General features: G+C 44.9%; 1 protein-coding gene across 10 annotated transcripts in view; it reads left to right on the top strand.

The window, feature by feature from the left end:
- The window catches only part of CDH23 (cadherin related 23), a 522,984-nt gene that overhangs the window by 318,069 nt on the left and 182,508 nt on the right, over window positions 1–22,407 (top strand). For all 10 annotated transcript variants that reach the window (XM_073353546.2, XM_073353545.2, XM_073353547.2 and 7 more), the window contains 3 exons: window positions 17,142–17,206; window positions 18,774–19,011; window positions 21,785–21,890. In XM_073353546.2, coding sequence (XP_073209647.2) covers window positions 17,142–17,206; window positions 18,774–19,011; window positions 21,785–21,890 — 409 coding nt within the window. The remainder of the gene's footprint in view (window positions 1–17,141; window positions 17,207–18,773; window positions 19,012–21,784; window positions 21,891–22,407) is intronic.

Below are 22,407 nucleotides of genomic sequence, written 5' to 3'. Positions count from 1 at the left end.
GTCACATGGTCTTTAGCTGCTTTGAAGCCAGGGGCTTGTCTTTCTGATTTCGAAGTGTAAGTGTGGTTGGGCATTTTTTTCCAGAAGAGCCCAGTCTCGTCAGCATTAAAAACTTGTTCCAGAAGTTAGCGCTTTTCTTCTATGATTTTGTTTAATTGTTTGGGGTAGGCTTTTGCTGCCTCTTCATTGGCAGATGCAGCTTCATCAGTAGTCTGCACGTTTTTGAGGTTGAAGCAGTTCCTAAAATTGTGAAGCCAACCTTGGCTGGCTTTGAATTCCTTCTCAACAGAAGGCTGTCCCTCTTTGGCGGGAGGTTTGAACAGCGCATAGAGGCTAAGAGCCTTTTCTCGCAACGTGTTGCCATCGATAGGCACACATTTACAATTCATGTCTTCCAGCCATAAATTTAATCCCTTTTCAGTCTTCACTAAAGTCTTATCACACACCTGGCTTGTCACCTTAGCAGTTATTGGAGCACTTGATGCCATGGCTTGACGAATTTCTCTCTCTCAAATCTTGATGGCACGGATGCTAGATTCTTTGCGGCCATATTTACGCACCATGTTGAAGACTGACATACTGTCTCTCAATAATCCTAACACAGCCAGTTGTTCCTCCAGCATTGGAACAGATCGCTATTTCTTCAGTTGAGCACCAGATGAAGTAGTTGGCTTGCATTTAGGGGCCATGTTGTACGAAAAATATGTATCTTTAAACACTAGAATCATATTCAGCGTGGCAAGATGCTCACACTATGAGAGGCACATGGGAACTGAGACCAACTGAGGAAACAGCAGATTCACGTCTCCCATCTCACGCTCACTCTGGAGCATCCTCTCACTGAGTGGAATGGTGGGTGGAACCGCCTGCACTATTTACAGGTATCTTGTTGTTTTTTCTTTTTCTTTTTTTTTTTGTCAAGCACGTGTAGTTGAATTCACGTACGTTAAATGTGCGTATGATGCAACTCGCCTGTATTTGAATATTTTGTGCAGGAACCTGTATAATTTCCCTGGTTGCCTCTGTGTGAGATAGGAGTGTGCACACCACATGACATGGGCCTGTCATCACCAGAACATCCACTGAGCCTGATTTTCCTCTCATTTACACTGGTGTAAATCAGAAGTAATGCCACTGACGTTACTCTAGAAAACTCGTTTAAGGGAAAAGAGAATTGGGCTCATTGTATCCATTAGAAACAATTACAACTGAAAGTGCCAAGTGTTGTTTACCTCAGCAGCTTGCTGGTATTTTAGCATGGCAATAACATGCTAGCACTGTCCTGGAGTAGCTAGCACATGTAGCAAAAGCCGTTTCTGAGCCAGCAGGCTGGGTGCATCAGAGCTACTACCCGGCCTTGCATTTCTGCCACTCAAGTGTGTGGAAAATGCTGGAGAAGGAGAAGGGTTTTTGCAGAAGGAAGGAAATCAGCCATGAAAATTGCCAACGACTCTTTCTGTGCAATTTGTTAGTAGTTTTGTTTTACATGCTGGGAAATCACAGAATTAAGCTCTGCACAGAGCATGGTTTTGATATCTCTAGGGGCTGCCAAAGTTCACATTCAACATGCCGTGGCCCCGTGGAGCAGCTCTTCTCACCTTGTACTACACTAACCTTCTTTTAACCTTCTTTTTTCCCCTGGTTGGTTTTTTGTCAGCAAAAGAAAATTACACTTCCCCAGCATTGTCCATCACTGAAATAAGCACTTACAAATGCAATTATAAAGGGCCAAATGAGGGAATTAGTTTTGCTGGTAATGCCAGCCCTCAGTAGCATTGTCAAGCCTGTTATAAATCATTACCTCATCACCGGCCAATCCAAGCATTCTGAAAAGCCTTCTTATCTGACTGTTACTGTCCTTTTACGCTGCACTTGGGGTTTAGGAAACAAAGTGATGGTTGGTTAAACACTGGGCTCCGACAGGCAAAAAAAAACCCTCCTCTTTCATTGTTTTTAAGAGTTTATGGAATGTTCCATTTCCTAATTCCTGAGGGGAAGCTCTGGGGAAAAAGAAATAGTCTATACTTTATTTTTTGAAAGATTTTATCATAGCAAGTTGTAAATAAAGAACACCTTGTAAATTAATATCTAAAAGTTCATGCCCCCTCATATCAGACTTCAGTGTCACTTGATTGGCAGGCTGGATGTCAGGGCTGTTCAGCTTGGTTCTGTAATTTTCTCACCTAAACAGCTGCCAAGATGACTCTCACACATCTGATGAGTCCCCTACAAAGCAAGTCATTAACGAATATAATACATCTAAAGATCATGGCAGGATGAGGGGAACACACCAAGCATTGCAACTGGAGAGCAAAAGTATTTGAAGAAGATGGGCACCCACAGTGAATATCCTTCGAAAATCCTTGGCATGGCATACATAGGGAAAATCCTTTTCCTGGATAGGCATGATCAGGGGTGAAAGTAAGTTAGAGGACTTACCGGTACACTGGAGTCCTGAGCAGGGGGCGTGGCCTCAACTGGAAGAGGCATGGCCTTAACCAGACGAGGCAGGGCCTTAAATCCCCGGGTCCTTTAAATCTTGATTTAAAGGGCCTGGGGCTCCAGCTGCGGTAGTGGTGGCTGGGAACCTGGGGCCCTTTAAATCACGCCCAAGCTACCAGCTTGGGGCAATTTAAAGGGCCCAGGGCTCCAGCTGCTGCTACCGCAGCTGGAGCCCCAGGCCATTTAAATCACTGAGGAGCTCTGGGGGCTCCCGGCTGCCACCGCTACCTTGGGGCTCTGGCAGAGTTTTAAAGGGCCTGGGGCTGCCACCGCTACCCCAGGGCTTCAGCAGCAGGGGTCTGGCGGGGATTTAAAGGGCTGGGGCGATAGCGGCAGCTGGAGCTCCTGGGCCCTTTAAATCCCTGTCAGAACCCTGCTGCCATTACCCCAGGTCTTTAAATTGCTGTCTGGGAAAGCCAGTCCCGGTACGGCGCACCGGCTCTTATCAGTACACCGTACAGTACACAGTACACTTACTTTCACCTCTGGGCATGATATTATTGACGTGCACATGGAAAACTAGAGTGGATCAGGTTTTCAGACCCTGTAAGGTCAAAGAGTGTTCAGATCCTAGGCTTTGGTGTAATCTCATGTCTGTTGAAAATGACAAGCAGTACCTATGTGTATATGGTGACTTTTTAATAATAATGGTCTGATCTTTTCACAGTAAAATATAGATGTTGTTATAGCAATGATAATATCTGTCCTATAGATGTCAGAGTGCAAAGATTCAGTTGCATCAAGCTGTTTTATTATTAACAAAAAAATATTTGATACCAAAATGTTTTTAAGAGTGTGATTTTTCTAAAGCACCTGAAGCTAACAGGAACACAGGTCCTATTAGGTGCTTTTGAAAATTCCATCCTTAAAAGCATTTTGGTACCTAATATAACTGTGTTTAAAAGGACCCTTTTCATTATGCAGCTAAATTAGCCCCCCCCCAATACATACACAAACTGCTGTCTAGGTTGGTTCACCTGACAAGTTGAGTGACAAAATCCCATTCTAATTGTGCTTCACATGTGCAAAGTGTGAGTTGTCACTGGATCCTAATGTGGTGAATTTAAACCCTGTTGTCACAAGAAACACTCCCAAGGCATTCATGCTTAGCACTGACTTTTATTTCCCAAATTTAATCTTTCTACCCCATCATTTCAGCTGTAGAGCTCTTAAAAACAAAACAAAGCAAAAAATTTAACAGCAAGATTTGAATTTGCTGGGGGGCGGGGGCAGAAAAAAAACGAGGAGTCCTTTTGGCACCTTAGAGACTAACAAATTTATTGGGCATAAGCTTTTGTGGGTAGAACCCACTTCATCAGATGTATGAAGTAAAAGATACAGGAGCAGGTATAAATACATGAAAGGTTGTGGGTTGCTTTAGCAAGTGTTAGGTCAGTCTAACAAGACGATTCAATTAACAGCAGGATACCAAGGGAGGAAAAAAATCACTTTTGTAGTGGTAATGAGAGTGGCCCATTACAGACAGTTGACAAGAAGGTGTGAGTAACAGTAGGCAGAAATTAGTATTGGGGAAATTAAATTTATGTTTTGTAATGACCCAACCACTCCCAGTCTTTATTCAGCCCTAATCTGATGGTATCTAGTTTGCAAATTAATTCCAGTTCTGCAGCTTCACATTGGAGTCTGTTTTTGAAGTTTTTTTTGTTGAAGAATTGCCACTTTGAGATCTGTTTATTGAGTGACCAGAGAGATTGAAGTGTTCTCCTAGCGGTTTTTGAATGTTATGATTGCTGATGTCAGATTTATGTCCATTTATTTTTTTGCAAAGAGATTGTCCGGTTTGGCTAATGTACATGGCAGAGGGGCACTGCTGACACATGATGGCATATATCACATTGGTCGATGTGCAAGTGAACGAGCCCTGGATGGTGTGGTTGAAGTGGTTAGGTCCTATGATGGTGTCCCTTTTTGTTAAGAATGAGTAAAGGGTAATTTTTCACTCTTTGTTTTTAAATAAAGGGTAACTGATTTTTGTGCAGATTTATCTTTGAGCAGTGACAACCCTTAGAAAATTTCAGTGTATTATGTGGAAGTCTGGGAAAGTAATAAGCAAATGGAAGATGGTGCAATTAAAATGGAAAAGAACATGCAACTTAACTGTAGCAGTCTCTACCACTTAAAATGAAGACTTGAACATGCATGGTAAAAATGTATAGATGTGCGCATGCATTATAAAGTGCAGTTTTCCCCAGAAGGGATCTGATTCTGATATCAGTTTCACCAGTGTAACTCCATTTACTTCAATTAAGTTACTCCTGATTTACATCAGTGTAAGATAAGAACTGCGCCCCATGAATCCACTCTACAAGTGTAGTATGATTGGCGGTCTCTGCTCAGGAGAGGCCTAGGGCGGGACTATTAGAGTGCTAAAGATTGATGTGCACTGGCAGAGCTGTGTGGGAGCCCAGGACTGAAATAATAGCGGGTATTGCATGTCAAAATTGAGGTGTAATATCCGAGCAATGTGTGTGAAGCTTGCACAACATTTGCCTGCTCTCTAAGCTTAGTGCTATTACTTCTTCACGCTCAACAGCAGTAAAAATCCTCCAACCTAACCCCAGAAAGAGAGGAGAAATAATGAAGATTTCTGCTGAACATGTGCAATTTCAGATTTATTCTTTTCCTTTTCTTAACACCAGCAGAGTGATATTTTTCCTGACCCAGGAACTAGAGCTGGTGCCTCAAACTGAATTGCAGTGTTTATCAAAACGGGGGACTGTGTCTACGATAACGGGGATCTTGAGGGCCTAACATAGAAGATGATCTCTCTCTGAGTCGGATGGCTGCTGTGTGGTTACAGAGTCACCATAACACAGGATGTTTTCAGTAACTGTACAACATGCAGATTTCTGAGGTCTGCATTGATTCATCCTGAGTTCACCATCCGTGGGCCCACAACAAATATGGCTGGATCACCTTCCCATTTAATCCAATTTAGCAAAAATAGATCCACTGAGGCACATGATATGCTGGTGAAACTCCATTGTTTTCAGTGGCATGAATTGATACCATAGGCATGAATTTAGCTTTTATTTTTAACTTATTTTAAGTTTTGAAAATATTTATTTATTAGACACTTTGTAACAGCAACGACCAAAGTGTGCCTGGCATTTACAAGCTTGGCCTAAATAAACTCTGAAACTGAAAGCAACATAAGGTCATGCATTTAGGGATTAATAACAAGAATTTTAGTTATAAGCTAGGGACGCATCAACTAGAAGTAACGGAGGAGGAAAAGGACCTTGGAGTATTGGTTGATCATAGGATGACTATGAGCTGCCAATGTGATATGGCTGTGAAAAAAGCTAATGTCGTCTTGGGATGCATCAGGAGAGGTATTTCCAGTAGGGATAAGGAGGTTTTAGTACCGTTATATAAGGCACTGGTGAGACCTCACCTGGAATACTGTGTGCAGTTCTGGTCTCCCATGTTTAAGAAGGATGAATTCAAACTGGAACAGGTACAGAGAAGGGCTACTAGGATGATCCGAGGAATGGAAAACTTGTCTTATGAAAGGAGACTCAGGGAGCTTGGCTTGTTTAGCCTAACTAAAAGAAGGTTGAGGGGAGATATGATTGCTCTCTATAAATATATCAGAGGGATAAATACCAGAGAGGGAGAGGAATTATTTAAACTCAGTACCAATGTGGACACAAGAACAAATGGATATAAACTGGCCACTAGGAAATTTAGATTAGAAATTAGATGAAGGTTTCTAACCATCAGAGGAGTGAAGTTTTGGAATAGCCTTCCGAGGGAAGTAGTGGGGGCAAAAGATCTATCTTGCTTTAAGATTAAACTCGATAAGTTTATGGAGGAGATGGTATGATGGGATAACATGGTTTTGGTAATTAAATATTCATGGTAAATAGGCCCAATGGACTGTGATGGGTTTTTAGATGGGGTAAGATCCAAGTTACCCGGGAAAGAATTTTCTGTAGTATCTGGCTGATGAATCTTGCCCATATGCTCAGGGTTTAGCTGATCGCCATATTTGGGGTCGGGAAGGAATTTTCCTCCAGGGCAGATTGGAAGGCCCTGGAGGTTTTTCGCCTTCCTCTGTAGCATGGGGCACGGGTCACTTGCTGGAGGATTCTCTGCTCCTTGAGGTCTTCAAACTACAATTTGAGGACTTCAATAGCACAGATATAGGTGTGAGGTCTTTTTTAGGAGTGGTGGGTGAAATTCTGTGGCCTGCATTGTGCAGGAGGTCAGACTAGATGATCATAATGGTCCCTTCTGACCTAAATATCTATGAATCTATGAATAATAATTCATGGAGAATTTCTTGTCCCTGGAGTTACAGAAGCCTGTGTTTTTTGGAGCAGAAGGTCCAGGTTCTGTTCATTTCCCATGCCACATTTGTGTAATATAGCTAGCAATCATGGTGGATTTGTTAGAGAGACTGACGGGAGATGAATCTGAACAGAGCAAGAGACAGGAGCAACAAGAACTGAAGAAGGGATCTTTGATTAAAACAATAATACTAATAGTATATAAAGGGAACCTGGAATGCACAGAATTTGTCACCTTGTGCTATTTCATTTGTGAACAGCCTGCTAAAGTGGGTACTAATGTGCTGTATAAAGGTGTAGCCAAAAATCCATTCCCTCTCAGTGAACAGTTGGGGCTCTGAGAACCATTTGGCTGAAGGGCCATCTGGACACCTGTGGATAGATGTATTGGCCACATTAACTCAGGGCAGCCTGAAAGCTCTCTGTGCAAAGGTGAGGTTGGATCAAAAATGAGGAATCTGCTATTTGTGTGACTGCTCATTAGCCTTCTCCCTAATGGGGTGGAATGCATTTGGTCTAAGACTTTAGGGAACCCTTTCTCAAAGCCAAGTTCTGAGCCAAGAAAAACTGAAGCCTGAGGCTGAAAGACCATGCGGGACGATTACCACAGCAGGAAATTGCAACCTCTCAGCTTCCAGCTGGCAGAGGAGGATAAACACCTGGAAGGCTTGCTGGGGGGAGCTGAGCTGTCACAAATTGATAGGTATGTGGGTTTCCTACGGGGCAATCCTGGCCAGACCAAACAGCAGTTCTACTGAATGCAGTAACTCCTCACTTAGTCGTCCTGGTTAACATTGTTTAGTTATTAGGTTGCTGATCTCTTAGAGAACATACTCGTGTAAAGTCCCGCAATGTTCTGTTATAAGGTTGTTTGGCTTGCCCTGCTCCGCCCAGCAGGCCCCCAACCCCGCTCCCTGGCTGGAACGCCGGGCGGGCGAAGCGGGGCAAGCTCCCACGCCCCCACCCTGCTATGCCCCTGCCTCAACCAAGCTTCATAATCATCATTGGTGAGTACAGTATTAAATTGTTTGTTTAAAATTATTTAAAATGTATACTGTATATGTATATAATGTCTTTTGTCTGGCAAAAAAAAATTCTTGGAACCTAACCCCCCCTCCCCCCGGTTTACATTAATTCTTATGGGGAAATTGGATTCGCTTAACATTGTTTTGCTTAAAGTAGCATTTTTCAGGAACATAACTACGTTAAGTGAGGAGTTACTGTAGAGGGATGGGAGGTTGAATGAAGAAAAGGGAAAGAAGGAACAGGGAGTCAAGCAGTAATTACTTTCGTTTGTCCTCCTTCCTGTCTGACAAAGCTCTGATCCTCTGCATTGAGGGTGCCTCTTTAATGCAGAATGATTAGGGACATGGATGCAGCACTGTGATGTGCTCTTCAAGAAGGGTGCTGTGAATTAGAACAAAACCAGAGACATTTCCTGCAAAGGTTTCCCTTTTGTTCCTTCATACTCCTCCTCTAGGACTTTCATTCATAGGAGGGAAAAATGTAGGTAGTCTGGTAAGGAACCTCTCCTTGCTTATTGTGGCGGGAGCTGTCCTTGTAAGAGAAATAAATGTTTTGTGTCAGCTACTCCCCACTGTGAGGGGAAAATGAAGTGAGACGTGCTTGGACTAAGGAAGGGGAGAATGATTGCAACACCGTCCCCTGTTACATTTAGGGGTCTGGTTCCCTTGCCTCAACTAAGTGGAACTTAATGCAACAAAGAACGCACTTCAGAGGCATTTTCCATCACAGCTTCAGTGTAAATGCTACATCCTGCAGCACCAACTGCAAACAAAGCAGCCAGGACCGCACAGTTCCCCAGGACATCCAGTTCCCCATGCAGTATTTGCTGAGTGCAATTGAAAGCTTCTCGCTTCTTTCTAGAGGCAGGCTCTGTGTGTAGTAAGAGGCCTCCTCAGTGATTTCAGCCTGAATTGAGAGAGAGAGAGAGAGAGAGAGAGAGAGACCCTTTCAGAATCATCAGTCTCCTGGTGGGATTCTCCCTGGCAACTGCGTGGTAATTAAAGGCAGGGGGTGGTTTGCTTAATGAAATTATAATGTACAGAATAAATAAATCAAACATTACAGCATTTAGTAGGCAGAAGGCTGTTCAGCTAAATGTACTAGCAGGTATTAAAGGTGTGCACTGCTGGAGTGTCACTCAACTAGCATTAGGCATTAAGAACTTACTGCCTGAGTTGGGAAGGCATTTGAGAAATATATGATTTCTCTCCAGATAGTTTTCACACTTTCTCCTCCTCTTTCTTCTCTCTCTGTCTGTTCATACCCCTTTCTTCCTCCCCACTCCCATAACTGTTAGGCAAGCTAAGCACCGTTAAAGGGGTTTCCTCCCTCTGTGATACTCTTGGACATCTATTCTATCAAGGATAATCAAGATATATAAATCATGAAGGTTGCAGGAGAGGGTTCTATTCCATGCCAGCCCTAAAATACAGCCCTTTGATGGCATTATGAAATGAAATGTGTTTCTGCCCCTGCCTTTCCCTGTTCCACTGGAACCAAAGAAACCCAGACAAGGGCTCAATTTAGAAAAGACATTAAAAAAAAAAAGATAGTTTGGGATTTTTATTCCACTTTTCTCATTTTAAAATAAAATTTTCTGGTCCTTTTCCTTTGCTGCCATTCATACATATTTTATATATTCATTAGAGAAAAGACTTCAAAACATCCACAAATCTTGCCTTGCTCACCCAGAGTGACACTTTGAGTTTTACACATTTTGCTGGGAAGGTTGTTATTATTTTGCCATGGTCAGCCTGCAAAACCTGTCACAGCTCCAAACGATTTGCATGGATGGGCTGCTGATGGTGAAAGGCCTCAGATTCTGCTAGGAGCTAAAAGTACAGTAACAGCGGCTCAGCCCCTCTTTCCCCCTTGTGTCCTAACCAAACTGCTTCTTACATAAAGAAAATTTACCTTTCTAAACAAAGAGGCATTTGCAACATTGCATAATTTTCCTTTCAGAACACTGTGTGGCTCTAAAAGAGGTTGTGTTCATGTGTGTGTCTCATACAGCCAGTATCCCTCTCTCTCAAGGAATGAGTCAGAATTCCAGGATAATTAAAAACTATGTTTTTTGGGTAGTTGGTGCATGCTCTTCACAGTGACCATTTACATTTTGTCCCCATATATCTTCTTATGTATTTATGAGCTACCATATGCATGAGCATGATTGCAGTGCAGATCCCTCTGGGGGCACTTGGCACATCAGTGGAAAAGGGGAGACTTTGGAATAAGGGCAACAGGGCATATCCCTCCTCTTACTAAAAGTACTTTGGGATCTTTAATATCCAGGGTGAGGGTTTTTTATTGTTAAGGTTTCACTTGACGGGCCCCACACACAAAGAATTGCATGTCACTCATGTTAGCTACCTTGGAAGGGTAAAGAGCTGAGTTGACCCTACTATGATTCGAATCTTTTGTTGTAACGAGATTGAGTTTTCCAACCTGACCTATAGACCATAAAGCTGTCCCTTTCAGAGTCTGCATTTTATTGTTATGGTGAAATATTGACAGTGAATGGTGTCTACTGTTGTTTGGATAATTCAGGAACATAAGAGTGCAGAAAAAGTGATCATGGGGGTATTGAAGTAGGACAGTTTTTGCAAAGGTTTTCTTATTACGTGTCTGTTGCTACTACAAAAAGAGAACCTTAAGTATCCAGTTAGGATTCTATCTGTGCACCTTTGATACTTACTTGGCTCCCATTATCATGGTATCTCAGTGCTTTTGATGTATTTATCCTCACAACACTCCAGTGAGGTAGGTGAGTGCTAATAGTGTCTTTTCAGAGAAGGGGAACTGAAGCAGTCAGAGACTAAGCCCTGGTCTACACTAGGACTTTAGGTCGAATTTAGCAACGTTAAATCGATTTAAACCTGCACCCGTCCACACAGTGAAGCCCTTTATTTCGACTTAGCCCTGGTCTACACTAGGACTTTAAGTCGAATTTAGCAACGTTAAATCGATTTAAACCTGCACCCGTCCACACAGTGAAGCCCTTTATTTCGACTTAAAGGGCTCTTAAAATTGATTTCCTTACTCCACCCCTGACAAGTGGATTAGCGCTTAAATCGACGTTCCCAGCTCGAATTTGGGGTACTGTGGACACAATTCGATGGTATTGGCCTCCGGGAGCTATCCCAGAGTGCTCCATTCTGACCGCTCTGGACAGCACTCTCAACTCAGATGCACTGGCCAGGTAGACAGGAAAAGAACCGCGAACTTTTGAATCTCATTTCCTGTTTGGCCAGCGTGGCAAGCTGCAGGTGACCATGCAGAGCTCATCAGCACAGGTGACCATGATGGAGTCCCAGAATCGCAAAAGAGCTCCAGCATGGACCGAACGGGAGGTACGGGATCTGATCGCTGTTTGGGGAGAGGAATCCGTGCTATCAGAACTCCGTTCCAGTTTTCGAAATGCCAAAACCTTTGTGAAAATCTCCCAGGGCATGAAGGACAGAGCCCATAACAGGGACCCGAAGCAGTGCCGCGTGAAACTGAAGGAGCTGAGGCAAGCCTACCAGAAAACCAGAGAGGCGAACAGCCGCTCTGGGTCAGAGCCCCAAACATGCCGCTTCTATGATGAGCTGCATGCCATTTTAGGGGGTTCAGCCACCACTACCCCAGCCGTGTTGTTTGACTCCTTCAATGGAGATGGAGGCAATACGGAAGCAGGTTTTGGGGACGAAGAAGATGAGGAGGAGGAGGAGGTTGTAGATAGCTCACAGCAAGCAAGCGGAGAAACCGGTTTTCCCGACAGCCAGGAACTGTTTCTCACCCTAGACCTGGAGCCAGTACCCCCCGAACCCACCCAAGGCTGCCTCCTGGACCCAGCAGGCAGAGAAGGGACCTCTGGTGAGTGTACCTTTTAAAATGCTATACATGGTTTAAAAGCAAGCATGTGAAAGGATTACTTTGCCCTGGCATTTGCGGTTCTCCTAGATGTAGTCCTAAAGCCTTTGCAAAAGGTTTCTGGGGAGGGCAGCCTTATTTCGTCCTTCATGGTAGGACACTTTATCACTCCAGGCCAGTAACACATACTCGGGAATCACTGTAGAACAAAGCATTGCAGTGTATGTTTGCTGGCATTCAACCAAAATCCGTTCTTTCTCTCTCTGTGTTATCCTCAGGAGAGTGAGATATAATTCATGGTCACCTGGTTGAAATAGGGTGCTTTTCTTCAGGGACACTCAGTATAGCCCATTCCTGCTGGGCTGTTTGCCTGTGGCTGAACAGAAATGTTCCCCGCTGTTAGCCACAGGGAGGGGGGAAGGTTGAGGGGGTAGTCACGCGGTGGGAGGAGGCAAAATGCGACCTTGTAACGAAAGCACATGTGCTATGTATGTAATGTTAACAGCAAGGTTTACCCTGAAAGAGTGTAGCGACTGTTTTATAAAATGTGTCTTTTTAAATACCGCTGTCCCTTTTTTTTTCTCCACCAGCTGCATGTGTTTCAATGATCACAGGATCTTCTCCTTCCCAGAGGCTAGTGAAGCTTAGAAAGAAAAAAAAACGCACTCGCGATGAAATGTTCTCCGAGCTCATGCTGTCCTCCCACACTGACAGAGCACAGACGAATGCGTGGAGGCAAATAATGTCAGAGTGCAGGAAAGCACAAAATGACCGGGAGGAGAGGTGGCGGGCTGAAGAGAGTAAGTGGCGGGCTGAAGAGAGTAAGTGGCGGGCTGAAGACAGGGCTGAAGCTCAAATGTGGTGGCAGCGTGATGAGAGGAGGCAGGATTCAATGCTGAGGCTGCTGCAGGACCAAACCAGAATGCTCCAGTGTATGGTTGAGCTGCAGCAAAGGCAGCTGGAGCACAGACTGCCACTGCTGCCCCTCTGTAACCAACCGCCCTCCTCCCCAAGTTCCATAGCCTCCACACCCAGACGCCCAAGAACGCGGTGGGGGGGCCTCCGGCCAACCAGCCACTCCACAACAGAGGATTGCCCAAAAAAAAGAAGGCTGTCATTCAATAAATTTTAAAGTTGTAAACTTTTAAAGTGCTGTGCTTAAAGTGCTGTGTGGCATTTTCCTTCCCTCCTCCACCACCCCTCCTGGGATACCTTGGTAGTCATCTCCCTATTTGTGTGATGAATGAATAACGAATGCATGACTGTGAAGCAGCAATGACTTTATTGCCTCTGCAAGCGGTGATTAAAGGGAGGAGGGGAGGGTGGTTAGCTTACAGGGAAGTAGAGTGAACCAAGGGGCGGGGGGTTTCATCAAGGAGAAACAAATAGAACTTTCACACTGTAGCCTGGCCAGTCATGAAACTGGTTTTCAAAGCTTCTCTGATGCGTACCGCGCCCTCCTGAGCTCTTCTAACCGCCCTGGTGTCTGGCTGCGCGTAACCAGCAGCTAGACGATTTGCCTCAGCCTCCCACCCCGCCATAAACGTCTCCCCCTTACTCTCACAGATATTGTGGAGCACACAGCAAGCAGTAATAACAGTGGGAATATTGGTTTCGCTGAGGTCTAAGCGAGTCAGTAAACTGCGCCAGCGCACCTTTAAACGTCCAAATGCACATTCTACCACCATTCTGCACTTGCTCAGCCTGTAGTTGAACAGCTCCTGACCACTGTCCAGGCTGCCTGTGTACGGCTTCATGAGCCATGGCATTAAGGGGTAGGCTGGGTCCCCAAGGATACATATAGGCATTTCAACATCCCCAACAGTTATTTTCTGGTCTGGGAAGAAAGTCCCTTCCTGCAGCTTTTGAAACAGACCAGAGTTCCTGAAGATGCGAGCATCATGCACCTTTCCCGGCCATCCCACGTTGATGTTGGTGAAACGTCCCTTGTGATCCACCAGAGCTTGCAGCACTATCGAAAAGTACCCCTTGCAGTTTATGTACTCGCCGGCTTGGTGCTCTGGTGCCAAGATAGGGATATGGGTTCCGTCTATAGCCCCACCACAGTTAGGGAATCCCATTGCAGCAAAGCCATCCACTATGACCTGCACATTTCCCAGGGTCACTACCCTTGATATCAGCAGATCTTTGATTGCGTGAGCTACTTGCATCACAGCAGCCCCCACAGTAGATTTGCCCACTCCAAATTGATTCCCAACTGACCGGTAGCTGTCTGGCGTTGCAAGCTTCCACAGGGCTATCGCCACTCGCTTCTCAACTGTGAGGGCTGCTCTCATCCTGGTATTCATGCGCTTCAGGGCAGGGGAAAGCAAGTCACAAAGTTCCATGAAAGTGCCCTTACGCATGCGAAAGTTTCGCAGCCACTGGGAATCGTCCCAGACCTGCAACACTATGCGGTCCCACCAGTCTGTGCTTGTTTCCCGAGCCCAGAATCGGCGTTCCACAGCATGAACCTGCCCCATTAGCACCATGATGCATGCATTGGCAGGGTCCATGCTTTCAGAGAAATCTGTGTCCATGTCCTGATCACTCACGGGACCGCGCTGACGTCGCCTCCTCGCCCGGTATCGCGTTGCCATGTTCTGGTGCTGCATATACTGCTGGATAATGCGTGTGGTGGTTGATGTGCTCCTAATTGCCAAAATGAGCTCAGCGGCCTCCATGCTTGCCTTGGTATGGCGTCCGCACAGAAAAAAGGCGCGGAACGATTGTCTGCCGTTGCTCTGACGGAGGGAGGGGCGACTGACAACACGGCTTACAGGGTTGGCTTCAGGGAGCTAAAATCAACAAAGAGTGTGCCTGTACATCAAGGAGTATTTCAGGCAGGACTGCACGGAGGGTTCCAATAAGAAATGGTGCACCAAAGTTATCGTTCTTATTGGAACAAGGAGGTTAGCCTGGCCTCTGATTGATACATGGCTAGATTAACCTCGCTGCGCCTTCTCTGTGACTGACTGCAGTGTGATCTAGACAGGGGAGGAGGAAAATGAGTACAAAACAAATCTGGTCTATTTCTTGTTCTGACCCACTCCATCTATCCTTTACATCTTTGGCTGGCAGCAGACAAAAAAGGCGCGAAATGATTGTCTGCCCTTGCTTTCACGGGGGGAGGGAGGGTGGGAACGGGGTCCTGACGATATGTACCCAGAACCACCCGCGACAATGTTTTAGCCCCATCAGGCATTGGGATATCAACCCAGAATTCCAATGGGCAGCGGAGACTGCGGGAACTGTGGGATAGCTACCCACAGTGCAACGCTCCGGAAGTCGACGCTTGCCTCGGTACTGTGGAAGCACTCCGCCGAGTTAATGCACTTAATGCACTTAGAGCATTTTCTGTGGGGACACACACACTCGAATATATAAAACCGATTTAAAAAAAAACGACTTCTATAAATTCGACCTAATTTCGTAGTGTAGACATACCCTAAGTGGTTTGCCCAACATCTCATGGTTCCTTGCTCTGCCACAGAATCCCTGCGTGTAGAATGTCCAGAGTCCCAGGCCCTAACCATTGGAGCCATCCTTTTTTTCCAGGAAAATACTTTTCAGAAGTGAATTCTTACTTATCTGAGAACTGGTATTTTGGATCCTCTAATTTAAAAAAACCAACACCATGAAAATTGTGGGCTGGGGTGAGTATCTAGCATTGACCACTGGTGACTTGTCAAGAAGTTTAAGGGAGAAAATTGACTGTCTAATCCTCCTCAGTCATGGAGAGAGAGATTGGTTGTTAAGGAAGTGTGGAGGGTAAGCATGGAAGTTACAACTATGGGAGCTTTCTCTGGCCTCCAGCAGGAATCAGAAGAGTGCCTGAGTGGGAAAGCAGGATATGATTTCATATTTCAGATGAATGAATAGGTTTTGTTTCTTTCCTTCATACTGCAGCATGTTCTACTAGATATTTGTATTGAATGATAAACCGCAGTGACTCCACTTGCTATCAAGGAAAAATAAAACAATGTGACAATGGACTAGTCCCAAAAGCCATTGAGTGCCAGATCTGTTGTGAAGATCCAGGATGAGTGAAAAACAGTTTTCATGTGTTTGACCTATCTCCCAGGTCACATTTGAACAGGGAATAGAAAATGTAAATGAGATTACACAAAATGATGCGATCTGCTGTGGAACATGCCTGTTGGTATTTTCCCTCTACTTTTGTCCTTGTAAGGCCACGTAAAGTGAGTTGGCATAAAAATCAAAGCTTTAAATTGTTCCCTTCTCTGGCTTGCCTAGAGTATCTGTATTTTGGACTGTAAGAGCTTTGGGGCAGGATCTGGCTCCATGTCTGTGTTTTGTAAGGCCCCAAGTACATTGTCAACGCTGAGTAAATAGTAAAAATGTGCCTCACTCTCAGTTTCAATACTTCTGCATCTTCACGTAATTGAGACTGGCATCAATGGGTGTTGCCATTGAACATGAGAAATGAGAACAGTAAATGGCCCAATCTATGGGAATGCCCTTTTACCTACTTTTAATTGAGGATTGCTTGACCCCAGTTACATGGACTATGACTCCCCTCTGTAAATGCCACACTTTTATGTCTTATTTCCTTTCCTTGGCAAATCAGGCCTTGCAATTTTCTCTGGAATCATCACCCACCCCCACCGCATGTTAGTGTAACTGCCCTTCATTATTGTGTGGATTTTTGTAATGCTTTCTTTCTGCAGGATTTTATCATGGACCATTCAAGCAGCTTGTCTTTCATAATTATTGTATTAATGTTCTTTTCAATTTTCTGTGTCTTTTATTATGCCCCATTGTTCACAGGTATATTTTTGTGAGTACTGTTTACTCTGCCAGCTGCTCTTGGTATGTAAGTTAGAGTATATGAAAAGTTTCCTACTGCTAAAGTTTTGTGGAACTGGTGTAAAGAGGATTTGATGGAATGTTGTTGTCTAGGGCAGACTATGAATCAGGGACATGCACAGAATACGTTTCAGGAAAGCAAAAACATCTGAGTCCCAGATTTATCAGATGAAAAATGTCAGCTAACAAAACCTGCACTGGTGTTAGCCTATTAATTCACTGGTAAGGAGAAGGGGCAGAAAGCAGCACTGGATTTGTATACTCACTTTGAATGGATTTTGGGTGCAGCTCATGCTGTACGTAGTCATGGCAGGTTGGAGGATCAGAAAAACAGAGTTAAATAGTTATCCCCTCAGAGGAAGTCCTGAGGGAAGTGTAACAACCCCGTACCCCCACCCTTTCTGCAAGAAATCCTAGACAACAGGGAGCACATAGGTAACCTAGAAGGATGTCAAAGGAACCATCTGACCAATGCAGCAGCCATAGGAAGAAGAGGTTGAATTAAGATTCCTATAGATTTTTTAAATGTTTTCCTAATCAAGAATTTACTTTTTAAGTTGAAATTCTCATAAACATCTTTCTTATTAATATTCCCTTTGTACTTAAACTTTTTAGGCAACTGACAATGATGTGGGCACTTATGGGAAAGTCAGCTATTTTTTCAGTGATGATCCTGACAGGTAAGTGCGACAAACCTTCTCAGATAGTTTCATTTCCTTAAAATCCCCTTTCAGTCTTGCCATGAATTTACAAAATTGGAATGTTGGTAACTTTAATCTGTGAAGTCTCTCTTGAGAGAAAGGCTACCATAAACTGTCTCAGGGAGGGCAAATTGATCCTAATAGAAGGCCTAGTCCAGTTTTTACATGGCTTGTTTTCTATTTAAATTTCTCATGTGATTTGGGTGCTCATAAATTGAGGGACAGACTGGGCTGGATCATACCAGAAGGCTGAATCCTACTCCTATTGAGGTGAATAGCAAAACTTCCATTGACTTCAATGGGATCAGCCCTATACTAAGTGCAGATACTGTTCAAGCCACGCCCAGCCATCTGTGCCAGTTCATAACAGTCCAGATCTGTATCTGGTTTTGGTGTCCATACTTGGAAAAAGGATAGTGAAAAATTGGAGAGGGTTCAGAAAAAAACTACAAGAACGGTTTCAGGTTTGGCAGGCACAGCTTAAGATGAGAGATTTACAGAACTCAATCTACTTAATTTATCAAAGAGAAGACTCAAGCAGTCTATAAGTACCTGCACAGAGAGAAATTTTCTGATACTAGACTGAGCTTTAATATATCAGAGAAAGGTGTAATATCATCTATGGCTTGACATATTCAAACTGGAAATAAAGTGCAAATTTTAACAGTGAGGATAGTTAACTTTTGGAACAGTTTACCAAGGGATATGCGGGATCGTCCCATCACTTGGAGTCTTTAAATCTGGGTTGGGTGTTTTTTAAAAGGTAGGCTCTTGTTCAGCCACAAGTTATTGGGTTCAGTACAGGAATTACTAGATGAAGGTTTTAATGGCTTGCTAAAGCAACAGGAACCTGTGCTTAAACAGAAACATGCTTAATTGCTTTGCTTAATCAGGACCTAGCTGCACAAATATGTAACTTGAGGCCAATACCTACACTTCTATGATAGTATTAGAGCTACACATGGGACTCGCTTCTGCTGTGGGTGAGTGACCAGGAGTCCTTTGCTACAATGGAAGGAATATGGTATTGACAATAAGGCTTAAAAGGGGCAAAATTTATCCTGGGTGTGATTCCATTGACTTCAATGGGAGCTGCAGCTGCTCAGCCCCTTTGAAAATCAGGTTGCTTATTTAAGTGTTTAAATGTGGATTTGGGTGGCTAGAAAATTTTGGGTGGCTAGAAAATTAGAAAATTTTGTCTTTGACCTCTTCGTGCCTCAGTTTCTTCAGGAGTTTGGCTTTAACTTTCCTGGTGCCTCATTTGCTCTGTCTTTAAAATGGGGTAAATAACACCTATCACCCAGAGGTTGAGGGTGTATCAGTGTCTGAAAAGTACAATGAGATCCTCAGTTGGAAGAAGCTATAGAACTGTGAAATGTTACAGTCAGGAGGAACCTATGAGATGATTCGCACAGCATCAAACCTTTTCCAGTTTCCCTCTATGCCTCTTTCTTATGGTGTTGTTTCAGGCTGCTGTTTCCTGTCTGGCTGAAATGAGGGTTTGACTTGGTAACTCCTCTGCTCCCCCTCTTTTTTTGCTCTGCAGGTTCTCCCTGGATAAAGACACAGGCATGATCACGCTGATCGCCCGGTTAGACTTTGAAACGATGCAGCGCTACACGCTGACTGTGATTGCCAGGGACGGGGGTGGGGAAGAGACTACAGGGCGAGTGAGGATTAACGTTCTGGATGTCAACGATAATGTCCCCACCTTCCAGAAAGAATCCTATTTGGGGGCTCTCCGGGAAAATGAGCCTTCAGTCACTCAAGTGGTCCGTCTCAGGGTAAGAAATGGGAGCCCCAATTCACTTTCTACTATACTTCCCTTTCTCCGGATCCACAATGGTCAGTGTTATTAGGGGGACCCGTGATGCAGGATTTCTCCAGCTAGGGTAAGTCTCAGATGGGCTGGGAAGAGGAGAGAAACAGCATAAAGTGCATTTTAAGTCTTTTTTTTTTCCTCTTCACTCTTTTAATTTCTCTTTTACTTGTCACTGGTCTCTGTCATCCCCTCCTGTTTGAAAGCAGTCTGAAGCCAGGGTGATGCTACTGTACCTCAGTGAAGCCCCATGGAGAGAGCTAGCCATTGTAATTAAACCCTTTATGGATGCAATTAAACAGGAGTATTACTGGTCAGGAATATGGGTGGGGGGAAGAAGGAGAAGGAATTGCAGACCATCTGCTCCTTTGAATGCTTTAATTACTCCTTATTGTGAAATGCAACTGACTCTGCTTCTCTAGCTACCTAGACTTTCACCATGTCCCTTTCCTCCCCCCCTCCCCCCGGCTTCCTTGGATGTGTTCAGGATTTACTGTATCAGACTTTATTACACTGAGTGATTGGGACTTCCCTGAAGGCGCTCTGGATTTTGTGACAGGATTGGAAAGATGCTAATGAATTCAGCTAAGTAAAGTGAAGAAAGTGTGTGAGGTTGGGAGAGATGAATTTCCATTATGAGTGTCTGTATAATCATTGCTCAGAAGTTCCTGTGAAATGCAGGGCTATAGAAGGACAAGAATGTACTGTTAAAGGGAAATATAGAATTACTGAAGGCAGTGGAATTTCCATTTTGATAGGTTTGAAATTCGAGACAAGCTTATTCAATTTCAAAATTCATCATTGGCATGACAAGCTGTACACAGGTGGACAAGCTCCACCAATGTAGACAAGCCATGCTTAGCAAAGAGGAGGAGAGTCACAAGAATTTCCCATCCCAGCTGTATCATTGCCAGAGCTACCTCTGGAGTGTACCATACCCACTAGCAAAGCTTTCTCCAGAATGCAAACTCATCTTCATTATCATCGGATCCCTTCCTGATGAAATCAGTGTTTACCTGTGGGAGTTGAGCAGTTTGTTGCTGATCAAATTGTAAGCTTTTTCTGTTTGAAAAAAGAGATGATGGAACCCACTTGTCTCCTTGAGCATGACAATAATAAACTAGGCCTTTTGCAGTTTTCTTCAAGCTGGTATCTGTCTTCAGTAAACTCAGGCTGTGTAAGTACTGTAAGAGAAATGTGGTCATCTCTTAGATATTTTAGATCTAAGTTTCTATTCTTTATAGGTGTGAGGGACTGGAGAGCAGGCGTTTAAGACACAGTGACTCTTCTCTCTGAGGTGGGATGTGAAGAGAGATGATGATTCCAAAACCGTGTCAGCTATTGCTGCTCACCAATTCACAGAGCAAGGTGGTGTCTATCATTAGTGAATATTTCTGTCTTGCCCTCACAAACTCTGGCAAGCAATCCAGAAGGAAGGAAAACGTCTTATCCAAGGCACACATAAGTAAGAGGAGGAAAAGATATTTGGCATAAGCATGAGGATGAAAGGGTAGTCCAGAAGAAACCAGCAAGTGGAAATCAAGCCTTTCTGTTCCTTACAATGTAAGGGATCCTCTGATGCAGTATATAAACTCCTCCCTAGCATGGAAGGGGTTAAGAAGCTGCTTTGGGCTGGAGGGGCCCTGTCTTGCCACACTTGCAAATCATGCCAGGACTGGAGGAAGAGTTAAAAAGAGGGAACTCCACTTGGACTGGGCAGGCCTGGAGAGAGCACTGACAGCTGCGGAGCCCTGCCCTTGCAGAAGGAGGGTGCAGAACCCCTGAGTTGAAGGGGAAAAGAACTGAGGCTTGTACGCCCAGAGAACTCTGAAGTGGACATTGATATTCCCAGGCCCCTCTGACGTAAGAGAGGTCCCACTCCTGGAGGGAGCTGCCTGCAGGTTTTTCTTTGCCTTTCTTTTGTTTAACCCCATTTGCTGACTAGGGGCTGTTTGATGGCATCACTGCAGACACAGAGAAGGAATGAGAGACCCCAGTCTGAAGGTGAGCACCAGCCTGCTGAAAGACATCCTGCAGCACCCGCTGGAATGAAGATGGAATAATTGGACACGTGCATGCACTTTCCACGTAGCCTAAAGGGGGTATCCTGCCACAGACCACCACACTCACCACCTAGAGCAGAGATCGGCAATGTTTGGCACGCGGCCCGCCAGGGTAAGCCCTCCGGCGGACCGGGCCGGTTTGTTTACCTGGTGCGTCCGCAGGTTCGGCCGATCGTGGCTCCCATTGGCTGCGGTTCGCCAATGCAGGCCAATGGGGGCTGCGGGAAGCGGCGTGGGCTAAGGGATGTGCTGTCTGCTGCTTCCTGCAGCCCCCATTGGCCTGCATCGGCGAACTGCAGCCAGTGGAAGCCGCGATCGGCGGAACCTGTGAACACGGCAGGTAAACAAACAGGCCTGGCCCGCTAGGGGGCTAGGCCTGGCGCGCCGCAGGCCAAACGTTGCCGATCCCTGCTCGATAGTTAGTTATGACCATATTTAGGCTAGGGCAAAGGCTGGTATAAACTGTAGGAACGTCCATTTACAGATATCCATTCCCTTACCACTATTGCCTCCCCCCATCCCGTGACTGTTCATTTTCCCCCTAGCCTCTTTCCCTCCCATCTTTTCCCCAAAATTGTTTGCCTTCTTTTCTCTGCTTATTAGGCTGCAGCATTTCTCAGAGATGGCGTCTGTGTTTATATGGTAACACTGGGGCTTTTTTCCGCTTCAACCTAGGCAGCTGATGAAGATTCCTCTCCAAATAACCAGATCACTTACAGCATCGTGCAAGCGTCAGCCTTCCGCCGTTCATTTGACATTAGTGTCTCTGAAGGGTATGGAGGTAAGCGCCGTTGGGGGACTGGTAGGGTGCTCCATGAGTGGAGGGGCAAGGGGCCGAGTGGCACTCATGGGGGAGTGGTGGCTTGGTTATCCACCTTACACTTCTGCTTGGGCGTGGGCTAAAGCCTGCAGCAGTGGCTGCATTCGGAAGGTGGTGTGTGGAAATGCCATTCGGCACTGGTCTCCTGACTCCTGGGATCAGGAGAAGAATCAGCCAACATTTTCAAAAGTGACTAGTGATTTTGAGTGCTTCAGGTGTTGGGTTCCCAACTCGGGCCACTTTACTGGGAGCTGATTTTCCGAAAAGTTTGGGTCCCTGCCTCCCCCAAAAGGTGCAAATCAGGCCCCTTTAAGGTGTCTCAGTTTGGGCGTTCAAAATTGAGACCTCCCCCCAACGTTTGTTACTTTTGAAAATCTTGGCCTTAGTCAAGGCAATTCTGCTAAGAAATGCAATTGCTTTACTGGGAGGGGTGGGAACTGGTGCTCGCTCTGAAGAGTGGCTGGCTATAACTCCATTG

This window comes from Lepidochelys kempii, chromosome 7, assembly GCF_965140285.1.
Source record: "Lepidochelys kempii isolate rLepKem1 chromosome 7, rLepKem1.hap1, whole genome shotgun sequence".
NCBI lineage: Eukaryota > Metazoa > Chordata > Testudines > Cheloniidae > Lepidochelys > Lepidochelys kempii.
The sequence above is the reverse complement of the archived record's forward strand: the minus strand, read 5'-3'. Positions and strand labels throughout refer to the sequence as shown.